At 39.5% G+C, this 23,645-nt stretch overlaps 1 protein-coding gene across 6 annotated transcripts in view; it reads left to right on the forward strand.

The window, feature by feature from the left end:
• The window catches only part of TLK2 (tousled like kinase 2), a 111,497-nt gene that overhangs the window by 74,496 nt on the left and 13,356 nt on the right, over positions 1-23,645 (forward strand). For all 6 annotated transcript variants that reach the window (XM_015076379.3, XM_053212184.1, XM_053212186.1 and 3 more), the window contains 6 exons: positions 3,658-3,810; positions 8,320-8,386; positions 9,350-9,447; positions 11,465-11,546; positions 16,721-16,812; positions 21,832-21,921. In XM_015076379.3, the coding sequence (XP_014931865.2) occupies positions 3,658-3,810; positions 8,320-8,386; positions 9,350-9,447; positions 11,465-11,546; positions 16,721-16,812; positions 21,832-21,921 (582 nt within the window). The remainder of the gene's footprint in view (positions 1-3,657; positions 3,811-8,319; positions 8,387-9,349; positions 9,448-11,464; positions 11,547-16,720; positions 16,813-21,831; positions 21,922-23,645) is intronic.

The raw sequence follows: 23,645 nt of genomic DNA on the forward strand, positions 1-23,645 counted from the left end.
TGAGCCACCCAAGTGCCCCTAGAATCCCATTTTAAAGTGATCTTGTGAACCATCTGATTCTTGGTTACATGATCCATAATGAAAAACTCTCTTGATTCTGTAAGTGTCAAGATCTCCCTTGGGTATCCATACTGTTTCACAGTAGATACAGAACATGAAGTTGTGGGAATCTTTAAAAATTCTTACCTGGGCTATTCAGGAGCTACCTGTAAATTATTTTTGGTTAAAGTGATATCTGAAAATACGTTTGTTTTTTAATACCTCCTACTAGTATGTATGTATGGTGGGTTGGAGTCAGGAATACAGTGTTACTGTTGAGAGCGCCTGTCATTCATTTCCTAGGGCTGTTGTAACAAAAATACCATAAACCAGGTGGGTTAAACAACATAAATTTACTCTCTCATAGTTCAGGACACCAGAAATCCAAAACCAAGATGTTGACAGACCATGCTTCCTCTGAAGCCCCTAGGGGAGGATCGTTCTTTGATGTTCTGTGGCTTGTGGCAGCATACCTTCAGTCTCTGCCTCCATCTTCACACAGTGTTCCCCCCCCCCCCCACCCCATGTGTCTCTGCGTCTTCTCTCCCTTTATAAGGACATCAGTCATATTGAATTAAGGGCCCACCCTACTCTAGTATGACCTCATTTTAAGTAAGGACATTTGATGACCCTATCTCCTAAGGTTATAATCTGAAGTTCTGGGAGTTAGAACTTTTAACATACCTTTTTAGGTGACCTACCTCAGCCTGTAACGATACCTAAGGCAAATTGTCTTGTTTTCTTGTAGAGGCAGTGGCTTTTTAAATAGGATTATTTAGATTTGAGTGAGATGGATTTATCAAATCATCAATACTTGTGTAAAAGATAGTAGTAGTAGTGGTAGTAGTACTCTTTCCATGGGTGGTAAATGGCAAGCATTCTCTAAAACTGATGCAATACAAGAAATATCTAAGGATCAGTTCTAAAAGGCAGTGTCAGATGTGTTGGAGATACAAGGCTTGATAAGGCACGGTCCTTTTCTAAGAGAAGTTTCCAAGTTTACTGATATAACTCCAGATTCTACTCCCAAAATAAACCTAAATTAAGTATCACTGATGGTCTATCTTTAGATGACTTTTATTTGTCAGTATAAATAGCTAAATCGTTTCAAAAATACCAAGAATTAACGTAGGAATTGTTATATATAATCGTGAACTCTGGTGCATCCATTTTTGTGTTCAAGCAAGTGCTCTTGTTCTTAGTATATACGGTTTAATATTTCCCCAGAGGTGTTTTGGCATCATCGCACCCTGTGTTTATGCTTTAATATGTATGATGACTGTGGGGCCCCTTTCTTTATGAATCTCTGGAGATCAAGTTTTTGGATTCTTACTAGAAACCATAGAAAATTAGTTGTATGTTTGATAAGGGTGATTGCTAAAAATCTGTCTTCCAAAGCAGCCAGTCTTCAAAGATAAAATGTTGTGGTACTTCACTAGCCCCACTATAGTTTATAGTTTAAACTAAATATTTATGGTTATCTCCAGAGAGTTTATTGTGCCTTGCATTCATGGTCCATGAAAGGATAAAAAGGAGCTAAAGATACTTTACCATTTTTTTTTAAATTGGGAAACTCCTCTTGAGAGACAGTTCAGAGACCATGCTATCTCATTGAGTCAAAAGGAGGATTTTGATTTTACCTAAGGATTCTATGTCTCAATCCAGAATTCTTTCAAGCCATGAAGGATTCATACTACATATTCTTTGGTGGGGAGACATATCTCTAATGATAGTTGAAAGGGTTTTTCAGACAAGAAAACTCTTGAGTTTTGATTTCCATTCTGTTACATTGACATCCAATCAATGACCCAGCTCATCCTAAAGCCAAGGGAATTGTATTATGAGATGAATAGTTATTTATTTAGAGTGTTTGGACTAGGTTAATCTTGCTTACATTATTGTCCTTATAGATAACGGCAGCATAAATTGTATAATGGGCATCTGCCCTGGAATATAGGCTTGTTTTCCTGGTTGCCATTCTTCTAAAGAAAATAACACTGAGTATAGGGAAAGTCTAGAGACTGACTTACTACAGTGTTCAGGAAAGAGAGTTGAATAGATTTCATTTGAAAATGGGTTAAAAACTTAGATTCTCTTACTTTGCAAAAATGAAGGTGGAATCAAGCAAAGGAGGTAGGGGAAAGCATGGTAGAAGAAAGAGAAGGGAGCTAGCATTTGATTCTCAACTAGGGTTGGTGATTTATAGATTTTAGTCTTTTGAATGGTTAATCTGAAATCTTGGTATATTTTTAATATGCCAGGTCTCCAAACTTTAATATCTATTAGACATATACAAGAGAAAGTAGTTTTCATATATTGGTATTTTTATTGGCTACTAATGTGCAAATGGGTTTATTATAGAAAATTCAGACTTCTTTAGGAAATCCTCTAATGGTAATGGTGTTAGATATCTGAAGAATCTTTTTTTTAATTGTTTTTTAAACATTTATTTATTATTGAGAGACAGAGAGACAGAGCATGAACATGGGAGGGGCAGAGAGAGGGGGAGACACAGAATCCGAAGCAGGCTCCAGGCTCCGAGCTGTCAGCACAGAGCCTGAGGCAGGGCTCGAACTCACAAACCGCGAGATCATGACCTGAGCCAAAGTCAGACACTTAACCTACTGAGCCACCCAGGCGCCCCGATACCTGAAGAATCTTTATGGATATTTTTTATGAATTCATTTTACGTCCTATTCCCTAAGGAGTTTTTTACTAGCTGCAAGGCTTCATTGTGGTTTCTCTGAATGTACTTGATTTTTAAAAACTTAGTTTAGGTTTGACCATATCAGTGAGTGGGAATGACTATGGGGGCGGTAATGGCTCACTTAGAGTTAGAATAAATGATAGATCTAAAAGCAAAATCTTTTTTTTACTTTGTTCAGCATCCCTCATATTAGCTAACTTTCTAGATATAATTTGAGGAAACTTTAATTCAAATAAAAAAAATAAAAAGGCCCTTGGGACCTTTTGTAGTATTTTTCTTACATAAATACGGTTTTTTAATGGAGCCATACCAAGAGTTGTTTTCTTTTTAAAACAAAAAAATTTTTGTTTATGTTTATTCATTTTTGAAAGAAAGTGCGAGCAGGGGAGGGACAGAGAGAGAGGGAGACACAGAATCCGAAGCAGGCGCCAGGCTCCGAGCTGTCAGCACAGAGCCTTGACGGGCTCAAACTCGGGGACCGTGAGGTCATGGCCTTAGCCGAAGCGGACGCTCAACAAACTGGCGCCCCAAGAGTTCTTGTTAAATTGATACCACCCAGGCGCCCTGAGAGTTATTTTCTTAACTGTTAAAAAGGAATCAGAAAATTCTTTCTTGAGTCAGAAAATAAGGTCGCAGTGGAAATTTGATATTGTTCCTGCCTACTTTTCCTGTTCGGAGAATAATCATAACTACTGTCTTAAAGCACAGACTCATTCCAAAAAAAATCTTTCTATCATCAGTTATTTGGCTTTTCTAACCTGAAGTTATAATCAGATTTCTACTTGATTTAAAGGGGCTTACTTTTTCTCAAGTCTATCAAATATATAGGTGCCAAGATATTTGTGTTTACTCTCCAGCCACGTTACAGTGTTTTGACCTTCTTCTCTGTGCAACATCTTTTATATCTGTAGGCAGCAGGAAAGGATAAATTCACAGAGGGAAGAGATAGAAAGACAACGGAAAATGTTAGCAAAGCGGAAACCCCCTGCCATGGGACAGGCCCCTCCGGCAACCAATGAGCAGAAACAGCGGAAAAGCAAGACCAACGGAGCTGAAAATGAAACGTATGTTCTTTATTAATGTGAACTCTGTGAGATACCACAGTCTTCCCCAAAATACAAATGCCCTGTGGAGTGCCACTGGAAAAAAGGATAAATTACAGGGATTTCTAGGGCGTAAGCTTTCTTTTTAGTTACGTTGGTGAATTTGCTCACAACTTCTATAAAAACCACGTAAAATTCATTCATTTTCTTAGTCCTCATCTTATTTGGGTATTTTCTTTCTTTTTTGTTGGGGGGTGTTGGGTGTATTTTGGGGTTTGTTTTCAGTTTTATTTAGATACAACTGACATATAACATTGTATCAGTTTTGGGTGTACAACATAATGATTAGATATGTGTAGATATTATAAAATGATCCCCATAATAAGTTTAGTTAACATCCATCACCTCACAAAGTTACAATTTTTTTTCTTATGAGAATTTTATGGTCTACTCTCAGCACCTTTCACATATACAATACAGTATTATTAACTTTAGACGCCATGCTATGTATACGTATATCACAGTTTCTTTATCCATTTATCCATTGGTGGACACTTAGGGGTTTTTTTCATGTCTTAACTGTTGTGAATAATACTGCAGTGAAGATGGGGGTGCATAGGTCTTTTTGAGAGAGTGATTTCATTTCCTTTGGATAAATATCCAGAGGTGAAATTGCTAAGTCATAGGATAGTTCTATTTTTAATTTTTTGAAGAACTGCCGTGCTGTTTTTCATAACGGATGCACCAATTTACATTCCTGCCAGCACTGCACAAGAGTTCCCTTTTCTCCACGTCCTCACCACCACTTGTTATTTCTTCTCTTTTTAATTATTATTTAGGTATTTTCAAGTGAGCGGGACAAATAAGGTCACTTGACGTCATGGTCTTCGGCCACTCTCACAACAAATGTGGTATCAGCATGGTGGTCAAATGATAGAGTTGTTTATGTGTGGTTCTGGGTTATGGTACATTGGCATCATCTTAGGGGGATTACCTGGCTGTTCTTTTGAGGTACAAAACGTCTAGCTGGAGAATGCTCTTAACTGGTCTAAAGAGCATTTGGTTAACAGTCACAGAAACTGTAGGAGCAAGCTGAGAAAAAAATAGGTATTATTTTAGGAAAAAGATATTTTGCCACTAAGCCAAATCTTGACATCACCAGTATTTTTTCCTGTTCTGTGGACCTGTGGGAAACACCAATATCTTCGGTTGCAGTGTAGTCACATAGCTGCCATGAATAGGAGGGATAGCATAGCCTTAGTATAGATGCTTTCTTTTTTCACCCCTGCCCTGTGTCAGATTTCCCTAATTGATCATCACATTCTTTTTTTCTTTAGTTTTTTTTTAATGTTTAATTTTGAAAGAGAGAGACCAAGTGTGAGCGGGGGAGGGGCAGCGAGAGAGGGAGACACAGAATCCGAAGCAGGCTCCAGGCTCTGAGCTGTCAGCACAGAGCCTGACAGGGGCTCAAAGCCATGAACCGTGAGATCGTGACCTGAGCCGAAGTCAGATGCTTAACTGACTCAGCCACCCGGGCGCCCCGATCATCCCATTTTGACCACTAAGAGAATCTTCGTCTAGGGCAGGAGTTGACAGGCTTTTTCTATACTGGGCCATGGTAAATACTTTTAGGCTTTGTAGGCAGGCTGGTCTCTATTGCATCTACTCTGCACTGCTGACTGTTGTAGCCTGTTGTAGTACGTAAATGAATAGGTGTGGCTATGTTCCAATAAGACTTGATTTACAAAAACAGACTGTGAGGTGAATGGTCCATGGGTCAACTAAGCAGGAACTGCCAAACAGAATTGACATGGGAAATAAAACCTATATATTGTTTACCTATTTAAAATATTTCTTATACGTACTTAATATGAAGACATTTAAGTCATGGCCTCTGTCTTCAAGAAGCTTTCACATAAAAAAGGGAAAAAAGAGGGGCACCTGGGTGGCTCAGTCTGTTGAGCATCCCACTTCAGCCCAGGTCATGATCTTGCGGTTTGTGGGTTTGGACCCCATGTTGGGCTCTGTGCTGACAGCTCGGAATGGAGCCCGCTTCGGATTCTGTGTGTGTGTGTCTCTCTCTCTCAAAAATAAATAAACATTGGGGTGCTTGGGTGGCTTAGTCAGTTGAGCGTCCTACTTCGGCTCTGGTCATGATCTCATGGTTCCTGGGTTGGAGCCTTGCGTCGGGCTCTGTGCTGACAGCTCAGAGCCTGGAGCCTGCTTCAGATTTTGTGTCCCCCTCTCTCTCCGCCCCACCCCTGCTTGTGCTTTGTCTCTCTTTGTCTTTCAAAAATGAATAAACATAAAAATTAAAAAAATAATAATAATAAATAAACATTAAAAATTTAAAAAAAAAAAGGCAGGGGGAAAGATCTATAGATAGTAGTGTAAGCAATCACTGAAGAATTGATGGTAGCCATGAAGCTCATTCCTGAATTGGATGTTTGAAATTTAAAGTACATTTTTCATAAAAACAGTAACCAGTATTGTAATCTGTATATCTGTAGTGGCTTCATTGGTTTTTCAAGGGAAAAAGAAATTTTGCAAAGCTGTCATTGTGGGAGTCTTTGGCTGAAAATAGGTTTTAGGTCTAAAGATAGACACAAAAGATAATGATATTGTATAATTTATTGAAGAATATGTCTTTTTCCTTTATGTTTTCATCTCAGTTCTCAAAAACATTAACCTCCAATCCACCAAATATAATAGTGTGCGTACTGCACTATTGTTTAAGGTCCATGACATCCCATTCCAGTGAGAAAGATGGCTTAATACCATTCCTTACTCCATACATACTTGATGTTTTGGGGAGCCTTTTCCTGGACATTCATTTAGTAAGTTTATGGTAAATGCATATTGTACAATTGGCGTTGGTCTGGACACTAGGGATACAGAGCTAAAGGATACAGCCCTAGCCTTAGGAACTTACAGTTTATTTAGGGGAAATGAACAGGTAAATAAACTAATGATTTCATTGAGGATAGTGATAATAGTATACACAGTGAATAAACTTGGAAAACATCTTCATTCTTATAACTAAATATTTCACTAAATATTTTAAAACTAGATTTTAAATTTAAAATATTTTCTTTCAGAAAGTCCAAGTAGGAACCCAGATTTGGAAGCTTCTCTGGGCAAATGTTGTACACATCAGTCTGATCATTGTCTTCTTTGTGACCACTCCCAGGTTTATTTTGTGAAGAGACTGTCCCTACAATATTACTTGAAAATTATTTAATGCTAATGCATAAGACTATTGGCTTAGTAGTAATAAAGAAGGCATAGGCTGTTTCCTTGCCATAGAACAATAATTAGAACTCAGTCTAGGCCAGTAGTGTGTCAGTAAGCAGTTGCCATCTGGAGTCCTGTGTAAAATCCAAGCTGGAAGGCCTTTAGTCCAGTTTTTAATTAAAGTATCTGTAACTTGGCTCATTCCTTTGGCCAGAAGCCAAAAACAGTCCTCGGGAGCCTTAGAGTGAGTCACATTATCACCTGTGATACCAATCCTATTTCAGGCAGAGAGAATCCCTAACTGTATTTTCATTTCTCCCTTTTCTACTTGTGTGATATGGAGTATGGATAGAAGTACTTCTGCCTCTGTGAAGGGACAGATGTAACAACCGAGTGGATGTATTTCCTCTTGTTAGTCTCTTTTAGTCAGACCTCAAAGGCTGTTTTGTAGCTCTTCCTGGTTGATGGGATAGCTGTTCCTTCTTTCTCCTGCTATTTGGAATATAACTGAACAGTGACATCTAACACACTGAAGTCTATGTGTCTGCTTCTAGAATGTGAAGGGGGTGAAGATGGAGGAGTAAGTGATCACTCCTTAAATGCTCATTCTTAAGATACAAAGTTGTGATTGGAGTAGATGGAACACAACAAGTGACTACCCATTCAAGTCAGCCCTTTGAGTATTGTATTCAAATACCATTTTACAACTTAGGAATTATTTCACATTCTCACTTAATAGTCACAACAGCTTTCTTAGATGGGTGCTATTGCTTGCCACTCTCTTAAGAAACTGAGACTTAAAAAGTTGCTTGTCCAGGTCACATGGCCATTGGCCTGAGTTGCACTTTGAACCCTAGACCTCAGACTCCAAATCCTGGACTCTTCCGTTATGTCGTCCTACTCCTTGTTATCATGGTAGCAGAGTCTACGAGATTCTCAAAAATCATCACATCCATTGGCTTATTACTGTCTCTTCAAAAAGAAAGTTCAGGCATATAATTTTTGGCTACTTTCCCAATGGATTTTCATCTGAGATTGTATGGACAAAACTCATTTCATAAATAATGTAAAAATATAAGCTCATTTATTTTTCTCATTTTTTTATAAATTAGCCTCCTTTCTTCATGTCACATCTGATAAATCACAGAAGTTTTCTTTTGTCAGATTGCAAGATAATCTAGCTTTTAGTTATTTTAACAGACTGACTCTACCATATGGCATGCTTTGGCATTTCTCTTTTGATAGGCACACTACAATTTCAAATAATTTACTGGAATTTCTACCATTATCTTCTAGGTTAACATTAGCAGAATACCATGAACAAGAAGAAATCTTCAAACTCAGATTAGGTCATCTTAAAAAGGTAAGTATAATGAGCAAAATATGTCTGGAGAAATCAGTTTACATGTAGTATTAAAGCAAATGTCATAGTTGGACATACCTGCTAAAATCTGGAGTAGTTCTTCTCCCTATTATATCCTGTATTCCACCGTGAATGGTGGAATTCATGTCTTTGAATTTTTGAGTCAACTCCAGCCACCCAATGAGAGCACTTTTTTCAGCCAGTGATATACCAATAGATAACTCTGCATATCTCATAAAGTTTCATAAGTAGTTATCCTTAGGTACAAGTTAAATATTCAATATGAGCAGGTGGTTCAGATTTGATCTGAAAGCTCTTAATATTTTAAACTTGTACCAACCACACAAAGTCACCTACATAAAAATAGGTATTGATGATGTTCACAGAGGCGTCTTAAATATGGATTGCCCATCTCCTAAATTCAACAGCCATACATTTTTGGTAGATACTACTTATGGGGATGATGGTCAGTAAGCATTTAATAAACTGCCTTTGGTGTGTGTTTTTCCAACTGGGTTCTCAGATCTTGTTAAATCAGTGGAACTTAAGGCACCAAACATAATCCATACTTACAGAGCAGAACCAGATACAGAACCTGATTTTTGAAAAAAAAAAAAAAGGAAAAAAAAGATTGTATGCCTGTATATAAATACAGAGAACATTTCTGAAAATTTACACAGGATACTTAACAGTAGTTACATCTGGGGAATGGGCATGGAGACGAGAGGGCAGGGCAGCAAGAGGGCTTTTTTCTTACTTGTACTCCTTTGTACGGTTTGAATTTATTATTTACTGTGATCTTGCTTTTTATGATTAAAATTCTAGTACTTAAAAAAAAATCCTTTTTAATGTGGAAGAAACATTTTCCTTTAGTTTTTCGAAAGAAAAATGTCTGTTTTTAAAATGAGATTCCTAAAGGGTAGTTTCCTGTGTTTTGAGCTTTTTCTTTCCTTTTCACTTTAGGAGGAAGCAGAGATCCAGGCAGAGCTGGAAAGGCTAGAAAGGGTTAGAAATCTACATATCAGGGAACTAAAAAGGATACATAATGAAGATAATTCACAGTAAGCAACTTGGGGGTATGTTGGGTTGGAGATTGCTAAACAGTTTCTGACATGAATTGAATGGTCTAGAATGATGGTTCTGCTTAATATAAATTGGGTATATGATTCCATGGTGTTTTTAGCTCTATTGCAGGGTGTAATACAGGTTTGTGAACACAACTATGGCTTGCTTTAATTTAAATATATATAGGGGTGCCTGGGTGACTCAGTCGGTTGAGCATCCGACTTCGGCTCAGGTCATGATCTCATGGTTTGTGAGTTCGAGCCCCATATTGGGCTCTGTGCTGACAGCTCAGAGCCTGGAGCTTGCTTCGGATTCTGTGTCTCCACCTCTCTCTCTGACCCTGCCCTACTCGCGCACACACTCTCTCTCTCTCTCTCAAAAAATAAACATTAAGGGGCTCCTGGGTGGCTCAGTCAGTTAAGCATCCGGCTTCGGCTCAGGTCATGATCTCACCATCTGTGAGTTCGAGCCCCGTGTTGGGCTTTGTGCTGACAGCTCAGAGCCTGGAGCCTGCTTCGGATTCTGTGTCTCCCTCTCTCTCTGACCCTCCCCCATTCATGCTCTCTCTCTCTCTCTCTCTCTCTCTCTCTCTCTCTCTGTCTCAAAAAAATAAATAAATGTTAAAAAAAACTAAAAAAAATAAACATTAAAAAAATAAATAAATATAGATAGATTTATATGTTAAATATGTATACATGTATTCTAGCATTTTCACACAAATAGAGGTCACTAAACAATATAGCTTTGCAGTTGTAGGTGGTTGGGATACTCTGTGTTTTCAGATTCCTGCAGAGCCCTGCTAAATGGAAGCACAGGTGATAGTGTCATGGCATGGAAGGGTTCCTGGGTTGGGATGGCATGGTTTTAGAATGACCTTTAAGGGCCCTTTGGGTGCTGAGATTTTAAACAAGACTGTCTTAAGTTTAGGTATTAATTGTAGATGAATGCCCACCTTTGTTTATAAGTCATTTAAAGGATTGAAACTGAAAAGTAGATTGATATGGGAAATACCTTTAGTTTGTAATCTTTTCTTTTTAAAATTTTTCTGACTCTGAAACATGATTTTTTTGGACATAGCTATTGCTTGTGTATTTTTGTTTGGCCAGTGTGAGCCATGGATTTTTCTTTCTGGGAGGTGGCAGGCCACAGCAGTTACCGTGACCGAGCACTCTGTATGTGTCAGGCATAGAGCTCTCTTCATGAGAGCCCAACAAAATTACATTGACTTGACCAGGGACCCACAGCTGTGCGACTAAACAAAGAGCCGAACTTGCTGTGGAACGCCAGAGCCGACCACCATGCAGCAGTGGCACCCCTCTGCAGGCATGCCACTGTCTCAAAATTAAAATAGTTTTCCAGGATTAACAGTGGGGCAGTTTAAGATCAGGAACTAGGTAGAAATAGTTTTAAAGTTATTTTTGCCAGAATCTCTCTTGTCTTTGTCTTATTGTTAGAAAACAACACAAGGTGGAATCCTGTGTGGCAGGAACAGTTATATCATGAGACTGTCTCAAAGAGGGAAAATAAATGTACATAGAACGAACATGTGATTTACTTTATAATCAGATCTGTTTTTAAGGCTATGTAAAATATCTTGGAGTTTTATTGTGTTAGTTTTGGAATGGTGGAAACATGTGGCTTTTGAATACTTTGGAGGAACTGAGTAGCGCACTTTGGAAATCCCTGATCTAGTGTAGTCTATAGTCCCCTCACTTCATAGCAAGGCAGACAGGGAGGAAGGTCAACACATGTCACAGGTCCAGTCGTGACTGTGCTGAGGCTGGCATCTATACCTTACGGCTCTATAGCCAGTGCCATCCTTGTATTTATGTAGTCTCTTTGAACTATGTAACTTATTTCATGTTTACAATTAGCTATATTGGTGGTGTTACCAAACTGTCAGTAGCAGCTATAATCATGTGCATAGCATGTTGGATATTCTGGGAATTTTGCTAGTATGGAAGATTGTGTAGTCCTTGACCTCAGGATGTTCTGTATTCCCTGTTTCCACAGATTTAAAGATCATCCAACGCTAAATGACAGATATTTGTTGTTACATCTTTTGGGTAGAGGAGGTTTCAGTGAAGTTTACAAGGTAAGTGTAAGAAACTGGATACAAAGACTAAGATTAAATTATTGGTTATTACTGACTTGGAGAACATTAAGAATAGTAATAATTGTGAATTGATATCTTTTGGTTGAAACTCAAAAACTTACTAAGGCAGGATATAGTATTTTGCCCTGTTCTCAAGTTTGGAAAATTAAAAAAAATAATAAAACAGGAAGGAAAAACAGCATTGTTTCTCAGTAGTGAAATTATGGTGATTTATATTCTGTTTCTGTACTTCCTGCCTCACTTACATTTGTTAGAAGTAAGTATGGGGGTGGGGCGCCTGGGTGGCTCAGTCAGTTAAGCGTCCGACTTCGGCTTAGGTCATGATCTCACATTTCATGAGTTCAAGCCCCGCATCGAGCTCTGTGCTGACAGCTCAGAGCCTGGAGCCTGCTTCAAATTCTGTGTGTCCCTCTCTCTCTCTCTCTGCCCCTCCTCTGCTCATGCTCTGTCTCTCTCAAAAATAAACATTAAAAAAAAATTTTTTTTAAAGAAATACGTTTGTGTTACTTTTATTCTTATGATTTTTTTAAATAGATGCCTTAAAGTTCATTCTTATTTGAAAACCTGCTTCTTATTTTTAAAAAGTTCTCATCTTGGGTCCCTGGGTAGCTCAGTCCGTTAAGCATCTGACCTAGGCTCAGGTCATGATCTCGCGGTTTGTGAGTTTGAGCCCTGCGTTGGGCTTCGTGCTGACAGCTCAGAGCCTGGAGCCTGCTTCATATCCTGTGTCTCCCTCTCTCTCTGCACCTCTCCTGCTCGTGCTGTTTCTCTCTCTCTCTTTCTCTCTCTCAAAATAAATGAAACATTAAAAAAAAAAAAAGTTCTCATCTTTTAAGAGCGTTCTGAAGCAGCGTCCTGGCTTTAGCCGGGCCAGTGAAGGTCAGACCACTGTGCCTTTAGTTCATTTGTACTAAATGAGAAATTCAGCAGGTTTTCAGTATAGCTGCAGATCCATAACATGTTCACCAGTCACCGCCTCCTTGTTTCTGTAGGTGTTTCTGGCACCAGGATTTTACATGCATAGTCGGTTTATGAAATGGTCTCTACTGCCTGGCCCTGTGAATTCCCTTTTCCTGAGGTGCAGTCTTCACTGTTGGGATTTACATTATGCCTTGTGAATTTATATATGGGAAGTAGTTTGAGCAAAATAATGTTTTTATTTCAGATAAAAACAGTAAAAACTAGTTATGTACCCCCCTTTCTTTTTTAAATATTTTATATTTATTTTTAAATATTTTATTAAAAATTTTTTTAATGTTTGTTTATTTTTGAGAGAGAGAGGGAGTGAGCGAGCATGAGTGGGGGAGGAGCAGAGAGGGGGAGACACAGAATCCGAAGCAGGCTCCAGGCTCCGAGCTCTCAGCACAGAGCCCCAACACGGGGCTCGAACCCACGAACCATTAGATCATGACCTGAGCCAAAGTCGAACACTTAACCGACTGAGCCACCCAGGCGCCCAATGTGTATTAATGTTTTTAATCGAAGTTACTTGGCATACAATGATATATTTGTTTTAGTTGTATAACATAATGATTTGACTGGTTTTCTTTAGTGTTAATTTTTACTGTGATGATATATATAAAAATTTACCACTTGTGCAATTTGTTTGCATTAAGTATGTTCATAATGTCGTACAACTACCATTACTGTTCACTTCCAGAACTAGAATATTATTTTTAGTGTACTACTGGGCTTGATTTTCTAGTATTTCATATTTTCTGTCTCTGTTCATAAGTGTGGCTGGCCCATAGTCCTCTTTTGTGTGCAGGCAGCATTGTCTAGCTTTTATGTCCTAGTTATCCAGAGTAAGTTGTGAAATTTCTTTTTTCCCATGCCCTGGGATGCATTGCATAGGAATTGTTGGCTCCTTAAAAGAGCAGGGGTACCTGGGTGGCTTGGTCTCTCAGGCGTCCAGCTTCAGCTCAGGTCATGATCTCATGGTTCATGAGTTCGAGCCCCGTGTCAGGCTCTGTGCTGACAGCTCAGAGCCTGGATCCTGCTTCAAATTCTGTGTCTCCCTCTCTCTCTCTGCCCCTCCCCTGCTCATGCTCGTGTGAGTTCTCTCTCAAAAATAAATAAACATTAAAAAACAAATTAAAAAATAAAAGGGCAGACTCCGAATCACATGGGTAGATGTCATTGTAGAGGAAAACATTTTGATAACCTTTTTAATTTCTTCTACAAATACTGATTTGCTATTTTCTTCCCCTTCTTAAGCCAGTTTTGATAATTTTCCTGGAAAATCTATTTCACCTTGGTTTAAAAATGTCATCCATGGGGCACCTTGAGTGGCTCAGTCAGTTAAGCATCTGACTCTAGGTTTCAGCTCAGGTCATGATCTCATGGTTGGTGAGGTGGATGGAGCCTGAGTCTGGTTCTGTGCTGACAGCATGGAGCCTGCTTGGGATTCTCTCTGTCTCCCTTTCTGCCCCTCCCTTACTCTCACACTCATGCTCTGCCTCTTTCTCTCTCAAAATAAATAAACATTAAAAAATATATATCATCCATACCTTAGTTATTTCTCTTTTTCATGAAATGTTTATTTTTATTATTTATTTTTAATTTTTTTATTTTTTGAGAGAGGAGACAGAGCACTAGTGGGGGAAGGGCAGAGAGATGGAGACAGAATCCAAAGCAGGCTCCAGGCTCCAAGCTACGAGCTGTCAGCACAGAGCTCGATGTGTGGCTTGAACTCACTAGCAGTGAGATCATGACCTGAGCCAAAGTCAGACTGAGCTACCCTGGCGCCCCTGAAGTGTTTATTTTTATATCTCTTGAGTGATAGATCAGAGATGAGTCAATGTTTATTTTTTCCTCTAAGAATCAACTTTTTATTTTGTTGATCACGTCTACTCTTTGATTTTTTCATTAACTTGTGTTTTTAATCTTTCCTTCCTTTTGCTTTCTTTGTTTCTGTTTTCATTCTTGAATCAAACACTCTATTTTTTTGTTTTTGATAATTTTAAAGTTGTAAAAAAAACACAACATTTATCATCATAACCACTTTTAAGTGTACATTTTAGTAGTGTTAGGTGTATTTATGTTGTTGTGAAACAGATCTGCAGAATTTTTTCATCTTGCAAAACTGAAACTTTACCCATTAAGCAACAAGTCTCCTCTCCCAGCCCCTGATAACTGCCATTCTACTTTCTGTTTCAATGAAGTTGACTACTTTTAGATAACCTGTGTAAGTGGAATCACAGTATTTGTCTTTTTGTGACTGGCTCATTTACTTAGCATGATGTTCTCCAAGCTCATCCATGTTGATGTGATAGGATTTCCTTCTTTTAAGGCTGAATAATACTCCATTGTATGCATATACTTCGTTCTCTTTATCCATTCCTCTGGCAGTGGATGTTGGGGTTGCTTCCTCTCCTGGTCTGTAGTGAATTGTGCTGCTTTGAACATGCATGTGCACATACCTCTTAGAGAAGTTGCTTGTAATTCTTTTGGGTATAAACCTACAAGTGAAACAAATACTTTTTTAAAATCATCAGCATTTGTTCTTGTTGCTTCCCAGTTACTTGTTAGTTATTTCTTCATCCTGTGTTTTCCTAGTGTGTTCCTTAGTCATGTTTACATTCCTGAAATTTAGATGCTTCTTAAATCGGTGGTGGATCACAGTGTCTTGGATTCAGAAATAGGGTACAGTAGGTGGGCAAAAAGACACTTGTCGTATCATTAGTGCTCTTACAAATTAGGTGGTATTTGATCTGGCTTTTAATGGTTATAAATGGTTTTCTCCTGTAAAGGCATGATGTTCTATAAGCTTGTAGGTGGACTTCAGATTCTATAAGAAAAATAGAATTCAGAAGTTTCCATTTCTGTGAAATAAGCTATTCTGTTTAAATTATGTAGTTTTTATATTAAAAAAAATGCTGGTTTAAATTTAGTATAAATTAGAAGTTTCTTTCATGAGTAGCCATCTCTTGTAGTTAGTGCTTCCCTAGAGGTAGCTTATGTTTTAAAAGATCCGTAGAACGGGAGTCATGACTTATCCTGTACCTGTTGGTTTCATCTGTCCATACATTTGTGGAAATGGGTAGATGGGTGGTAATAGTGCTGGAACTGAGGTATTAAATTTCTTACTGAAGTTTAATTTGTTTATGAGTTTATTTATTTTGGGGGGGGGAGGGGCAGAGAGAGAGAATCCCAAGTAGGCTCCACACTATCAGTGCAGAGCCTGATGGGCTCAATCCCAGGAACCATGAGACCATGACCTGAGCTGAAATCAAGAGTCAGAGGCTTAACTAACTGAGCCACCCAGGCACCCCTCATCTCAACCTTAAGAATTAAGAAAAACTATTCATCCCAAAGGAGTTCTTCAATAAATTCTTTTGTATAGGAGAAATACCCTGTTGTGTTAAAATACTACTCACGTTATCAACTTGTGATTTACACTTAGCATCCTCACAAACCCACCTGTTCCCCTTCTTCCCCACCCCCGCCCCATGATCTAGCACTACCTAGCTGATGCAGGACTTTCCAGCAGTGGCAGTCTTTGGGGAAAGTATGTCCTTTTCTTTGGACAGTGCTGGAGATGTGATCTGGTGTGACAACTTTCAGACATGTTGGGATCAAAAACTGCTTTTTATTTGCCCATTGTATATGGGTGGGGCTAAAGGCAGGGTGTTATTTGTTTGTATTTTAATAAACAGTGTAACAAATTACGAGGTTATTTTCTAAGCAAACAGTGAAGAGGTGTATCTGGAGGGGTTATTTCTCAAGGAGCAGATAGTGTGTGTCCCCAGCATTTTAGAAGTGTCCTGTCCCAGTGTCAGCAGAGGGGCAAGATACAATGCAAGGGAGTGAGGTCCCAGAGAGGGTGGATATTGTCCACAGAGAGAACTGTTTGGAAATGACTGGTAAGGCATGGGCTGTCTTGCTGTTTGTGGTGTGTACTTGGTTGTTTTCTAAGCCCCTTGGTGCCAGTGAGTCTGGAGACTTCTAAATTATCTGATCACAAGTTTCAAGAAGATGGTTGCAACTCTGAAACAAGTATGTGATGTGTTGTCATCCACTGTTGTTTTTATTTTATAATGCATTTGGGGTTTTGAATCATGGATGTGTTAAATAGAAGCTTTGAGTCCGTTACTTGCCTGTAATTCTTGTTAGCATTTATCCAGAACATAATTTATTCCTTTTCTTTGCAGGCATTTGATCTAACAGAACAAAGATATGTAGCTGTGAAAATTCACCAGTTAAATAAAAACTGGAGAGATGAGAAAAAGGAGAATTACCACAAGTAAGTGATCCTAGAGTGTCTGATTTTTCAAAATTTGGAAGTAACAGCTGTAGTTTGGGCCCTGTGCTAACAGCTGTACATGCATTGTTGTTGTTTCATTTAATCCTTGTGACTATCCTGGGAGAGTAAGAAATTTTCCATCTTACTGATGAGCAAATTGAAACTTACAGAATTTGAGTAATAGTTAAGAAATGGCTGAGCTGGTGTTTAAATCTAGACTTCCCTTCATCTAAAACCCATGCTCTTCAATCTCCTTTTCCGTTATGTGTGTAACATTAGCTACAGTAAACAAGTAAAGCCTCGGAAACTGTCTTGCTGTCTATAGAAAGCAGATGATGGAGTCCTTCAGTGGCCTGGGCATCCTGAGGGGCTCTGGGCTGGGCTTTTTCCTGCCTGTTCAGTCATTTCTTCATGGAGGAAATGGGAAGGGGGGGTACCTGGGGTGCCTCTTGACTGCAGTGGTGCTTGTTGGACATTCAGTTCCTCAGTGCTGTGTCCCCCTCCCCCTCACGGTTTCCCCTCCGAATTCTGTGTTCAGGGTCCTGAATGCTACTGGCTGGCGCTCCTCTTCTGTGTTGGGAGAAGGGCTGCGAGGGTGACTTCTTTAGCTTGAATAATGATTACATATACAGGTGTGAATTTCTTTGATCCACTAATGGCGGGTTTTGCTTGTTTTCCCCACCCCGCCCCAAGCTTCAGAACGGTGGGATTCATGGCTCATTCGGTTTGGAGGCCACTCATACCTGATTTGCTGTTAGGGTCCCCACTGGGCTTAGTATTGTTTCCTTGTTGTAGGTAAAAGCACTGAATTAGACATGTCCTGACCCCGGAAGGAGAAGATAACCACTTTTAATGTAAACTCACCTCCTTTCTATGAGAGCAGTTGTGTTTTTTTTTTCTTACAGGTTGTACTTTGAAGGGAAAAAAGCAGTGGACTTTGAAGTAGCCTTTTTTTTTTTTTTTAAGTTTATTTTATTTTGAGAGGGGTGGGGTGCAAGTGGCGAAGGGGCAGAGAAAGAGGGAGAATCCCAAGCAGGCTCCGCGCCATCAGCACAGAGCCAGATGCAGGACTTGCACCCACAAACCACGAGATCAAGACCTGAGCCAAAATCAAGTCAGACGCTTAACCGACTGAGCCACCCAGGCACCCCTGAAATAGCCTTTTAATTGGCTTCTAAATCTCAAGGGAAAAGTAAAACATTTCTACATCATCAGTGGTTCTTGGGGCATAGACCAAGGCAACTCTTACTGTATACATGTTCCTTATCAGGGGTCCAGGAACCTCCCCTCCCCTCCGCCGCCCCCCCATTCTGTACTGGGTGGCACTCAGCACTGGAGAAGTGAAGGTTCCTGTGGCGTTAAGAGAAATTGGGCTTAGCAGAGGTAGCAAAAGGGATGAGGTGTGCTTTATGCATGGCACCTTGTGTGTGTATCTTACGTGACAGGCAGCTGCAGTCCAGATGCTTCTGAGGAACAGTTACATTATTACAAGCACATTCCAGTCACTTGGCGTTCAGGGACGAATGGCATATGCCACAGTGAATGCCAGGAGCACTTCAGAGAAGGAAGCCACATGTTGCTCTGACCAGTTAGAAATGTGAAATGTCCCCCTTACATTGAGACTCTCAGAGTGCGTAGGGAGTTGGAATTGTACTTGCTTCTCTTTAAAAATGCTCTCCAGCTATCCTTGGAGCCTGTTCTGTATCTTATGTGTGACCTGACCACTCTAAACCACTTGACTTTATGAGGGGCCAGCCTTGATTAACCTTGAGAAGGTGGTTCCTGTGCTGGGATTTGCACATACTTTGCCTAGTTTCAGCGTCCAGCTCTTAGGCTGGCCCTAAAGAGAACTCTACTGAGGAATACTGCGATGACTGCTGGTGGGGTGCTGCCCACCTTAGCCTTTTGAAACAATGAGGGGTCGAAGCCTGGACCTTGTACCTCTGTGACACATCTGGCAAGCTGCTTTGAGTGCTGGTGGGTAGAGATTGGGTATGTTCCTCACGTTTCTCTACCAGGCAGAGTCCTAGAGCAAGTGAAGGGGGGCGTCTCAGCTTTCTGAGCTCTTTACTGGTCCTGCTCCAGGCTCATGGTGGTACCTTTCTACTCTTCATTTCCTCACCAGAGGTGGGAATCATGGCACCCAAGTACCTTCTATGGAGCCGTCTCTGCAGGGGCCATTTCCTAGCTGACAGACAGACACATGGGGAGGGAGCGTGCCAAGTTCTTAAGACCTTTGCTCAAACATAGGGAGAAATTCTTACACACTTTCACCTTTCTTTGAAAGATTTTGCTTATAATGAAATCGTACTAATGAATACAGGCTATACAGATGATAGTGAATTAGCAAAAGGTCATTAACTCCTTAGAACTTACAGAGGCGTATATCAAACATATAACAGATTTTAGACAGTGCTTTAAAAATTTAGTATTAAACTATGGGGCACCTGGGTGGCGCAGTCGGTTAAGCGTCCGACTTCAGCCAGGTCACGATCTCGCGGTCTGTGAGTTTGAGCCCCGCGTCAGGCTCTGGGCTGGTAGCTCGGAGCCTGGAGCCTGTTTCCAATTCTGTGTTTCCCTCTCTCTCTGCCCCTCCCCCGTTCATGCTCTGTCTCTCTCTGTCCCGAAAATAAATAAACGTTGAACAAAAAAAATTTTTTTTAATAAAAAAAAAAATTTAGTATTAAACTAAAAAGTGGTACACTTTAGTGTTATGGTAACATTATAAAATATGAAAATGCTGCTATCCTGCATAGTAACGTCTCTGATTGCTTTTACTTTCATGGGAGTGACTTCCCAGTCCCATCTGGAATAAAGACATTTATTTGAGTCTTTATTAAGAAAGAAGGAAGAACTCAAAAGGTTGTTGTTTTGTTTAATTTTGAGTTCTGCTCTGCACCTCCTTTCTTCTCCTTCCTCCACAAACGAAAAGCAAACTGATTATTTTACTTTTGCATTATTAAAGCATTAGTAGGTATTATAAGATTCCTTTTTTTTTAACAAGATTTCTTTGACTCCCCCAAATAACATATTAAAAACTCCACAGTAGGAAACCTTTCATATAAAGCTGTCCACAGAAATCATTTTATCATTACACACTTACATATGATGGTCTTCTAATTTCTTAGGATAAAGTCATTTTGTAAGCCTATTGAATGTATATCCACTTATAAAAGAGTAAAAGACTAACACATGAGCGGATAGGATTCTTCCCATTTCTAATTAAGCTTTCTGTAGTGCATTAACCCCTTGGATGCTAAATTAAAAGTTGAACATGCGAGGGATGTGGAAAGAGCCACGGCCTTGCCCGATGAAGCTCGAGAAGTGGGCTTAGAGCTTCACATGATGTTGAGGGAGTGTGCTCAGTGACACAGCAAATGCCGTTAGTTGGGGAGGACTTTGACCCTTCCTTTGGTTCTTAAGTTTTGCCTCCTTTAGTTGCCTCTGTTTCTTGTACCTTGAGGGAGAAATCGGTCTCTGCCCTGAAATGCACAACAAAACCAAAAAGTTACAACAGAAGGGCAGAGAATTGTAGATTTTTAGTATGTTAGAGGAAGAAATGACTTGAGGGTTATCTGGTTAGTCCCTAGCTTTCTAAACTTGGTTTTTGTTAACAGCATCGTCTGAATTTTACTGAACGAACTATTAGGTGGGATCTTGATATACGAAAAGGACACATGTGATGCTGCTTAGGTGGAATGAGGAGCTGGGCCAGAGCTACATTTGCTCAGGGTCCGCACCGGGGCTCCGGAGGCCTGCGTCTCCAGGGAGCGTCCTCGGAAACCTCCAATCCTGTGCAGCGTCGGGGAAGCCCAGAGAAGTGGCGTTACACAGCTGGGACTCTTGCAGCCAGGTTTCCAGGTCCCAGGGTAGTGGTGTCCTGACACTTCTCTGCCTAAGTGCTTGGCATGTCTTTTCTGTTCGGAAGGACATAAAGATGATGAAATGAAGTATCACAAGAAGCAAAAACTGCTAAAAGTGGCAGCTTGAAAAACAAGCTCAGTCAGGCTCAGTTTCCATTCGGGAAAAATAGATTTTAATTACCTTTAGATTCTTGTTCCTCTCTCCTCCTTGCCCTGATCATTTCCTCATCTTTTCTTTAGTTGAGTACTTTCTGTGTATTTTTGACATACTGGGACACACCAGTTTCAGAAAACATCACCTGATTATATTTTACCATACTCTGGAAAGTTTCTCTTTTCTGATCTTGCCTTATAAGAAAATGCCCCAAGCTTAAATGGTGCCGGATTACTTAAAATATAAGAATTTTCTGTTCTTCTCTTTGTAAATAAGAACTACCTTAAAAATTATTAGTAATTATATTGAATAAACACGTTCTAGTCTTTTAAAACTCAATGAATATGTCGGATTATGTAGTATATTTTTGTTCCTAATCTCATTAAGTGATTTGAAATTGGAAAAGTATTTAATAAAAAGATGTTAATTTGCATATATGTAGATTCTCATTCCAAGAAAACTAGGGCTTCATAATTTTCTATTAGATTCACATTTTCTTAAAAGAAAGTCAAGCTGATAGCCCTTTAAGTTCTTTTTGTAAGGAGAGTTTAAAAACAAATACAGAATACTACTAATTGCCTTGTACAGTCAGTGATCCTTTTACCCAAGGAGTTTACATGCTAAAATTGATTTCCTTGATGTATCCCCAGGATATAAACACTTAGAGATACTAAGTTTTTGAGGAGAGAGAAAAGGCTGTCTTTATAATTTTTAAAGCTTCGATATTTGGGTATAAATATAAAACAGGTGAGATGGTGATAGAATGAACTTGAAACGGTCGGCATCCATTCATTCAATGATATTTGAGCACCTACTATATTCTCAACAGATTGGTGGATACTAATAGTAGAAACAGGATGAGGAAAGATACAGAGCCAGCCAGATCTGAATGGAATGAATGGGCAGAAGCAAGGAAAAATGAGAGAATGTGTAGAAGTATCCTTTTAGAGGTCTAAAAGACAGTCCAAAATACAAAATGTTAATTTTCCACTTTGTTTACAGGCACGCATGTAGGGAATACCGGATTCACAAAGAACTGGATCATCCCAGAATAGTTAAGCTGTATGATTACTTTTCACTGGACACTGACTCGTAAGTGCCGTGACATTTTAGCTTAGCAGTTATGCTGTTTTCTTCCAGTGTGTGGACTACTCATGAAATGGAGCTTAAATCTGGGTGAAGGAAATACTCTCTGAGGGAGTCAAGTGTATGTATTTATGGGCAAATGATCGTGTGTGAATTCATGTTTGGGTCAGCAATACATCTCTTAGCCACAGGACTTGTATAGTTGTGTGCTGGTTAATGTTTAACAACCAGCTTGGTGGGGGTCGGAATAGGGCTAATATGTAGTATTTGACAATTTCTGTGATAATAAATTTCTCAACAGGTCCAATTTCAAGCTACTAACTTAAAAAAAAAAAGGTTTATTGAGATATAATTTAAATGCCATATAGTTCACCCACTTAAAGTAAACAGTTCAAGGCCTTTAGTATATTCACAGATCTGCAATCATTGCCATAGTCATTTTTTTTTTTTTGCCATAGTCATTTTTTTTTTTGCCATAGTCATTTTTAGGACATTTTCACTACCTCAAAAAGAAACCCCATACCTTTTGCTGTCACCCCCTTATTCTTCCACCCCACCGCCACCCCACTCCCAGCCCTAAGCAGCCACTAGTCTGTTTTTTTTTTTTTTTTGGTCTCTATAGCTTTCCTATTTTGGACTTGTATACGAATCACTCATGTAGTATCTGGAGTCTTCTGACTGGCTGCTTTTATTTGAGATGATGTTTTTTCAAGGTTTTTTATTGTAGCATATATTAGTACTTCATTCCTTTTTACGACCAAATATATTCCATTGTATGAATAAACCACCTTTTGTTTGTCCTTGCATCCTACCAGTGGCTTAATAACCAGCTCATAAAATTCCTGAAAATTAACTGTCAGCTCTTGGTAACTGTCACAAGTTGGTGCCAGCTGCCTCTGACGTGCCCCAGTGGGTGTGGACTATACAAGAGAGCCTCTGCCCCACCCCAGAGATTCTGATGAACCGTGATGGGCCTTTTAAAGAAGTACTAGCAATGTGATTTTATCATAGAATGGGAACGAATGTGGCACAAATGAAAGCATAACCCAGTGCTGCCTGTGAAAACATAGCCTCACAGGCATGTGGGATGTTAGAGTTGGAAGGGATCTCAGTTCAGCTTTATTTTATAGATGGAAATTTGAGGCCCAGAGAAGTGAACTGACTTGCCCAAGATCTTTAATACTGTTAGGCATTGTTGTATTTTATTACTGGGTAAGGTAAGCTCTGTCACCTCTGGGTTTACCCAGGAGTTTAGGAATATTTCAGCATTTGGAAATGTTTTCTCTGTAGGAGTCTGAACTTCAGAGTCTGGTCGGCAGGTGTTCCCTCTTAGCCTTCCGGGTGATTCTAGGCATTCAGGCCTATTCTAAACAGCAGGTGTCTCAGAGACTGCTATGCCAAGAACCACCCCACATTTAGAAATGTTTCCCAAAGGGAGAGACCTTCATTCCCTTTGGAAATGTGTACCATCCCTTTTTCCATCTGCTCAGGGATGACCCCTTTCCAGAAGGGTGGCCCTCGGACCAGGCATAGTCAGTGTGTGTTTAGCGTGGATGGGGTTTAGAAGAATATCTGGTTAAGAGAACAGGTTTCCAAGGGTGATTAAATTCCTTGAATACTAGGTAGACTGTCCCCCACCCAATAACAAAAACATTTCAAAAATAAGGAGAATGACTTAGATTATCTATGGTTTCAAATTGTATATATACTTTTAACTAATCCAAGAAATT

The sequence above is a fragment of the Acinonyx jubatus genome, chromosome E1 (assembly GCF_027475565.1).
Source record: "Acinonyx jubatus isolate Ajub_Pintada_27869175 chromosome E1, VMU_Ajub_asm_v1.0, whole genome shotgun sequence".
In the NCBI taxonomy this organism is placed as follows: Eukaryota; Metazoa; Chordata; class Mammalia; order Carnivora; family Felidae; genus Acinonyx; species Acinonyx jubatus.